We start from the raw sequence: 8,334 nt of genomic DNA, 5'->3' as shown, positions 1-8,334 counted from the left end.
ATATATATTAGAGAAAACTAGTTCACCTATCTATTTAACTAGTCCAACCCCTTATTCCAGACTAGTATCTCAATTGGTTCCTAGTTTGATTTTAAAAATAGTGCCTTGAGCACAGTTGATTTACATAATTAATGTTATGTGTCATACCTTACAAGTTGTATCTCTGCTAATCGAGATGCTCCCCCTTTCAAGAACCCTTTAAGGTTCTCGACAGAGGAGGGAGACAAAACCTCAACACGAGGACAATACATGTTGTTATTAGAGTTTGGTTGGCTACCCTGTGGTTGACACTTCAAGGGCTTCTCACGAATAAGTCAACCCTCCTTAACGATACTAATACTTTAAGGACTCGCTTAGATTGTTTTGTTGTACAAATAGTAATTTAGATTTTAGATCATAATTCAAGGACGAGAAATGCAATTATCCCGAAAACAATAATAAATTGTTTTAATTATGAAGAGAAATTTTGTAGGTAATTATGAACTGCTTTGTTTACGTTAGAATTGATAATTAATATTTCTCATATTTAACTCTGTTTTCTAATAATTTTTTATAAAAAATAATAATAACAGATTTACGAAATCAAGCAAAGGCGGGCATGAGAATTTGAAGGCGCCAGCCAGCTAGTTTCAATCCGGCGCCATCTAGTTTTGTAAAGCTCCACGTATAAGATTTACGTCCTTGTCTTAATATCCACGTGTCATTCATCTATTAGTAGTTCAAATACACCTAACATGATTTTTTGATAAGAGCAAAATTTACAATAAAAATAATAATAAAACCATTGAATTTTATTTTTAATTTGTATTTTGTATAAATAGAATAAGTGTTTTAAATGAAATATTGATGCATGGTAAATATTGGGGAGTGTTTAGGGATGTAGACGCAAAGTGTTTAGTTGATTTTTAGATGTAGTTAGGAAAATATTTAATTTTTAAGATTGAGATAATAGTCTTGTTACAAGGTCTACTCTTATCATGAAGAAAGGGTTATCGATAGTTGAAAGTAAATCTTAGTTGATCTTAGTCGACGGAGCTGTGGAAAGTTATTTGGTTGAATTACGGCTTGTTCATCATTTGTTAAGTCGAAACTGGAATGTTCCTGTTCGTCATATTCCAAGGTTCCAAAATATTATTGCTGATTATATTGTCAAGTGTATGGCAACAAATTCACATAAATTCATTAGTTTGAAAATCGCCCACAATCAACTAGAAGCTTAATTGAGATAGATTATGTTATTTCTTTGAGATATTACTGTATTATTTGATTTTTACTTTAAACGGTCTTTATCTACCAAAAAATATATAAGAGTTTAAATGCAAAAGTAAAAAAAAATGAAGAGATTCTATTACAATTGATGCATCTAAATAATCACAAATCAAAATTAATATTATCAATTGAATATATTCAAAATTAAATTAAAATAAATTTAATTCTCTTTTAAATGATTAATAAAATTGCACATTAACTCCCAAAATTAAAATATATATGTTTAGTCTTTTCAAAATGATGAAATTATAAATTAATACATAACTTAAAAATTATAACTCGATATCGATTGCCTAAAAAATTTTGAATTTACCCGAATAAATTTAGACTAAACTTACACATGATCCATATAAATTGAAACTTAAATACAATATTTTAATTTTATCATTTAACCAATACTTCATTGAGGGATAAAATTAAAATTTAAAATTTATTTAAATGTTAATTTAATATTTGGGGGTTATCTCTTGGTTGGCTTTTTTTTAATTTATGTAGTGGAAAGTGATGTGTATATAGATCATCCTACAAACATTCATTCCAAGGATGTAATGGAAATGTTTGAACAACAAAAAAAAAAAATGGAGGAAATGAGAATTTTATAAATTCTTTTATAGAAAAAAAAAAGAAGGAAGAAAAGGAGTCAAAGAAATCATAGAATCTTTGAAAAATATAAGGACCTTTCATGAAAAAGGGGAGACTTCAACATAATAATCTTTTAATCCTAAAGCAATATAAGAATATAGACAACTCCATGAAACCATGGATATGATGTCTTAAAACACTAAATAAAATTAGGATAATATTTGCTACACTTTTATTTAACCCTCAAATGGGTCATATAATAAATTTACTTAAATCTGTTTCTGAAATTTAAAATTTTCACCTTCATTAAATTATTATTAAATAATATAATAAATAATATAATGTTGATTGAGGTGATAGAATAAATTTGAGGGTTTTTTTCCTAAATATAAATTAAATTTGATTAAAAATAAAAATTTTAATTTAAATCAATGTTTTCGTTCAATCAAGAAATTAGAAAATTTCAATTTAATCACCAGTTTAACTGAATTTTTAGTCCAATTCAACTAATTTAATTAATTTACAACTCAACCGATCAACATCTTATTTTAGATCAAAACTCAGACCAATTTCCAATTCAACTATTCAATCCAATTCTACAAACAGTTATTTAAACTAAAAATTCCAAACTTTAACTAGACATAAAATTTAAAGCATATTAAATTAATTTCATTTTCATAAAAATCCAAAATTAATTTAATCATCCTAAACCCTAAGAAACCTGAGAGAATTTTAATTAAAAAAACTTCCAACCTTAATTTGTATCTAAAATGTCTCATCCCAATTCAATTACCACCACAAAATCAATATAATTTGTTGATTGAATTTTCAGCTTCGTTTCAATTTCTAACAAAATAATATATCTTTATGAAATTATTAGTAAAAAAACTATAACAAATAATATAATTTTGAATAAGGTGATTAGCAATTTCGAGTTCATTTTTTTAAATCTCATTTATAATAAAATTAAAATTTCAATTCAAATCAAGGTTTTATAATTAATTTGGTGACCGAATCAATTAGATCATTATTTTTCGATTCGACTGGTTCGATTGATCCAACCAGTTTATTTGGTTAAATTGAATAAAGTATTAAAATTTAAAATTTAAAAATATATTATTTTAAGAAATAGAGAAAATTAACTCAACCGCCTATTCAACTGATTTTTTTAATCCAATTCAATCGAATCTCGAGTTAACCAATTCGACATATTATTCCGAATCAAAACCCTAACCGATTAGTGATTAAAAAAATACCAGACCTAAATTTAAAAAAAAAAAGCATATTAAATGAAGTCCATTTTCCATAAAATAAAATAAAAAAATTAATTACCCTAAACCTAAAAAGAAAAAGAAAATAAAAAAAATCCAACCTTAATTTAAATATAAAGTGCGTAATGCCCCAATTGAATCAGCACCACAAAATGAATGGAAAACCTAAATTAGGCAGACTTAAATGGACCCCACAAGTTAAAGCATGAAATAGTATAAAGATCCATGTGATGGATCAAATTTATGTCCATCATTATTAACCTAATCCATTGTCTATTATCCAAACAAAAAATGCTTAGAAAAATACAGCATGGCATGTTCACTTTTTAAGTACCTCTAATTATGGATTCTAATATCTTTTCCAACATGCTTTTGTCGGTTCTTTTATTCCTTTTGATTTCCATTTTATATATTCCTTTCCTCTTCAATATTCATTAATAATTTATCTTATCACAACATGGTGGAATATTTTTATATATAGTTCACAGTTTTATTGGTTTTATAAACAAATATTTAAAAGTTTTAAAATTTTTGAAACACTATTTTTAAAAATAATTTTATAAGTTTTAAACTTCAAAACAATTAAATGAAAATATTTTACAAGAGTTTAAAACTTTTATTCTTTTTGTGGTTGTGATTATTAAATATTTTTAATTTTATTTAAATAACAATATTTTTATAAAACATACTAACAACCGATGCACCTTTGAGATAGTTTTTATTCGTATAATCGTCAATTATGAGGAAAATTTATTGGTTTTATAAACAAATAATAAAAATATAATTAATTTATTTTCGAATGTTTGTATTTAATATTATTTAATAAAATCTCAATGATTTGTATTATGATTCTTTTTATTCTTAAAAATAAACATAACTATCCGTTCACAAAACAACCTTACATATACTTGCTTCGAACATTAGGATTAATACAACTAATACTTAATTAACTAATTTTCAGTTCCGCATCAGTTATGACTATTTCGGTCTATGCGTATTATTTTAGTAATTAATTGATGATTTTTTTTTTGCGCCGCTTAAATTTTCAACTTGTTCCACCCAATTTTGGTTGTAACGATCAAAATATTATGCATAAATCCGTGCAAAAAAAAAAAATCTAATTATTGTCCGAAATGGTAATAAATAATAAAAATTTTAAAAGAAACATTGTACATGCATCAATATTTTATATTTGAAATTTATTTAGTACCATTCATCGGTTATTTTAAATATTTTTATATGTATATATTAAATTTTTTTCAAAAATATTACTAAATTCAAAATGGTATACTGAAACGGACCAATACCAATATACAACAGTTCCAGTAGAAAAATAATGCATATACTAGTACAATATTAATTATCTTGTGTAAAATTCTAAACCACATCAACCTTCAACATTAAAAATTATTGACTTGTAATGTTTTAAAGTGACTCGTAAAAAAAACCAAACCAAAATTCAACATATTTCAAAACTCGAACAATGACTAAATTACTCAATTTTTTTTTCAAAGTCACTTTGAAATACGACAAATCTATCATTTTTTTTTTCAACGTTCTATTGGATACAATTTTACCTATTTGCTTCAAAATTAAATGTAAAAAAAAATCGATTTTATAGTAGAGAGATACAAAGACTCTCAAAGTAGTTTAACATATACAAATTTGACACTAGCATGCAACTAGTAAATAGGTTGTATTACAACTTGAATTACCATTAAACATAAGTTTTTACAAGCTTTTAGTGTGTAATGACATAAGTATAGTTCAGTACTTTCAGGTAAGAGTTGGTTATGCATAAAATCTCCTATTAAGAGAAACCTAGAATCAAAGATCAGGGATATTCACCATACCGTCGATACCCTTGTCCTCTTTTCTAGGTACTTTCTTCCTCTTCCTATCGGATTGGGGTTCTTTTGCTTTAAGCTCATCGCTGTAGGACCTCAACGAGGCAGCTAAGTGTTCATTTCTGTGAGCTGAAAATTGAAACAAATATGAGTTGGCTACTTCTAACCTACTGATACGAAGGCCTCAATGAGACAGCTAAATGTTCATTTCTATGAGCTGAAAATCGAAACAAATATGAGTTGGCTACTTCTATCCTACCGCTACAAAATGTATCTCAATGAGGCAGCTAAATGTTCATTTCTTTGAGCTGAAAGACGAAGCAAATATGAGTCGGCTACTTCTAAGCTACCAATACGAAATGCATCTCAATGAAGCAGCTAAATGTTCATTTCTTTGAGCTGAAAATCAAAGCAAATATGAGTCGGCTACTTCTAAGCTACCAATACGAAATGGACCTCAATGAGGCAACTAAATGTTCATTTCTGTGAGCTGAAAATCAAAACAAATATGAGTTGACTACTTTTAACCTACTGCTATGAAACTGACCTCGATGAGGCAGCTAAATGTTAATTTCTTTGAGCTGAAAATTGAGAGTGAATAGGTTTTTATGTTTCTCTAGCTCTGAACAAATATGAATTGGCTAGTTCTAACCTACCAATACGAAATGGACCTCAAAGAGGCAGCTAAATGTTCGTTTCTGTGAGCTGAAAACCAAAGTGAATAGGTTTTATGTTTCTGTAGCTCTGAACAAATATGAATTGCCTACTTCTAACCTACCGATACAAAATGGACCTCAATGAGGCAGCTAAATATTCACTTCCATGAGCTGAAAATCAAAGTGAATAGATTTTATGTTTCCGTAACACTGAACAAATATGAATTGGCGACTTCTGACCTATCGATACGAAATGTACCTCAATGAGGCAGCTAAATGTTCATTTCTGTGAGCTGAAAATCAAAGTGAATAGGTTTTTATGTTTCTGTAGCTCTGAACAAATATGAATTGCCTACTTCTAACCTACCGATACAAAATGGACCTCAATGAGGCAGCTAAATGTTCATTTCCATAAGCTGAAAACCAAAATAGATTTTATGTTTCAGTAACCCTGAACAAATATGAATTGGCTACTTCTGACCTACCGATACGAAATGTACCTAAATGAAGCGGCTAAATGTTCATTTCTGTGAGCTGAAAATCAAAAGTGAATAGGTCTTTATGTTTTCTGTAGCTCTGAACTAATAATGAATTGGCTACTTCTAACCAACCGATATGAAATAGACCTAAATGAGGCAGCAAAATGTTCATTTCTCTGAGCTGAAAATCGAAGTGAATAGGTTTTATGTTTTTGTAGCTCTCAACAAATATGAATTTCCTACTTCTAACCTACCAATACAAAACGGCCCTCAATGAGCCAGCTAAATGTTCATTCCTGTGAGCTGAAAATTGAAATGAATAGATTTCATGTTTCTGTAGCTGTGAACAAATATGAATTGGCTACTTCTAACCTACTGATACGAAATGGACCTCAATGAGGCAGCTAAATGTTTATTTCTATGAGCTAAAAATCAAAGTGAATAGGTTTTTATGTTTCTGCAGCTCTGGACAAATATGAATTGGCTACTTCTAAGCTACTGATACGAAATGGACCTCAATGAGGCAGCTAAATGTTCATTTCTGTGAGCTGAAAATCAAAGTGAATAGGTTTTTATGTTTCTGTAGCTCTGAACTAATATGAATTGGCGAACTCAATGGGGCAGATAAATGTTAATTTCTATGAGCTGAAATCGAAGTGAATAGGTCTTATGTTTCTATAATCCAAACGAATATGAATCTGTTACTTCTAACCTATCGATACAGAATAGGCATGCTCTTTCTCTCAAAATAAGTCACTACTTAGAAGATGAACAAGATTGTCACTAACAATAATACCACAAAAGAAGAAATACTTCCAAAAGCATTGTTTGACATTATGCACTCACCAGAAACTATGACATCTGTCATGGTCACAGATTTACGACCGGCATGGTGTGCAAATAGTTCAAGGTCTTTTGCCAACTGACCTGCAACTCAAACAGCCCAAACATTTCATTAAATCAAGCAATCATTTTTCATAATAATATCAAACAACACAAAGGGTTCTATAAGCAAATGCAAATTTCTCACCTTCTGCAATTGATAATGGTTACTGATTGTAGTTATAAAACCACAGGTATACTGAGAATATAAATATACAATCACATTCAATAAAACTTGAAATTATATGATAATTATACCAAATGCCTTAGTGCTCAAGCACCAACGAACGCCAAGTCTCAGCGGTGTCCGATGGTACCCAATTTCATAGGCCATCAGGTGCAAATGGTGCTCGAACACCAAGTATTACTAAGGCATTCCGAATCTTGCAGAAATAACTCCTAAATTGTTAATAACTAGTTCATAAAGGTTCTTAATATAATAGCAATAAATATCCTCTATGGTTGCCTACACTGTAAATTGACACAAAATCTTAATAATTGCTTCTTTCAGCTTCACCGTTAAACCCAATAAAATAATGAATTGGAATATTAAGATGTTTCATATTCAAAGAAGGAAGTAGAAACAACATAAAAGAAAACCGATTCACAAAAATAGAGAATTTAAATAGTAACGAAAAGTGAGGTATTTTACCGATGTATTTGAAGGCCAAATCGGCAATACAAGCTACTATCGGTGGAGAAATTTCCATACCGCTTCTCTTCGCTGCGACAATTAGTTGAAGATTTGAATTCAATTTAGTCAATTATGAAAATTCTTTAACTAGAAAAAAAAAATTGCTAAGAAGCCAAAAATAAGAATAGAAATTGTGTGGAAAAAAATGGACCTTCGGATTCGGCGATGGAAATAGCGGAGAGACGAAAGCGATCTCTCAAGAGATCGGAAACTGAATCGTCTTCTTCCTCTTCTTCTTTCTCGAAATCGCTCCTATTATGTTCGTCGACTTCCATACTTCTTTCAAATCTAGGGTTCAAATTTCCCGGTCTTCTTCAGTTCCATCTGATGAGAAGATGGAGAAATGCGCGGGAATTTGATCCAGGCGTACGGTTTTGGGCCCTTGAAGACTCCTATATCTTGGGCTCCATCATGGGCTGCCTTTATAGTATGGTGTTAAAAACCGAATAGTTTGTCAAACCGGTCAGACTATCAATTTTCGGTTCAATTTCTTACCTAATTTTTTTAAATAAATTATTACAATTTATTAAAAATGTATATTCAAATTATAAATTTGATTCAACTTATTATTGTCCTGATCTAATTGATTCCAAATGATACACTCAAAAATCGGTTCAACCCCTTTATTTGTATCGATATATCAACTAATTCCTG

The 8,334-nt window shown here is 29.3% G+C and overlaps 1 protein-coding gene across 1 annotated transcript; it reads right to left on the bottom strand.

The window, feature by feature from the left end:
• Positions 1-4,714: 4,714 nt before the first annotated feature.
• LOC108484875 (protein MHF1 homolog) lies at positions 4,715-8,088 on the bottom strand. The gene is made up of 4 exons (XM_017788765.2): positions 7,832-8,088; positions 7,639-7,710; positions 6,951-7,031; positions 4,715-5,098 (listed from the first exon to the last, which is right to left on the bottom strand). Exons 1-4 carry the CDS (start codon positions 7,953-7,955, stop codon positions 4,950-4,952), a joined length of 426 nt encoding a protein of 141 aa, XP_017644254.1. The 5' UTR covers positions 7,956-8,088; the 3' UTR covers positions 4,715-4,949.
• Positions 8,089-8,334: the final 246 nt, after the last annotated feature.

Source organism: Gossypium arboreum, chromosome 7 (genome assembly GCF_025698485.1).
Source record: "Gossypium arboreum isolate Shixiya-1 chromosome 7, ASM2569848v2, whole genome shotgun sequence".
Taxonomy (NCBI): Eukaryota; Viridiplantae; Streptophyta; class Magnoliopsida; order Malvales; family Malvaceae; genus Gossypium; species Gossypium arboreum.
Note: the sequence above shows the minus strand (reverse complement) of the source record. Positions and strands in the feature narration are given on the sequence as shown.

Bases quoted from the DNA above. Each gene is read 5' to 3' on its own strand.
- LOC108484875 (XM_017788765.2), bottom strand. From the start codon at position 7,955: ATGGAAGTCGACGAACATAATAGGAGCGATTTCGAGAAAGAAGAAGAG. The intron at 7,032-7,638 runs GTAAAATACCTC...TTTGAGTTGCAG, and splicing joins TTTGGCCTTCAAATACATCG to GTCAGTTGGCAAAAGACCTT. The intron at 5,099-6,950 runs GTGAGTGCATAA...TTCAATTTTCAG, and splicing joins GACAGATGTCATAGTTTCTG to CTCACAGAAATGAACACTTA.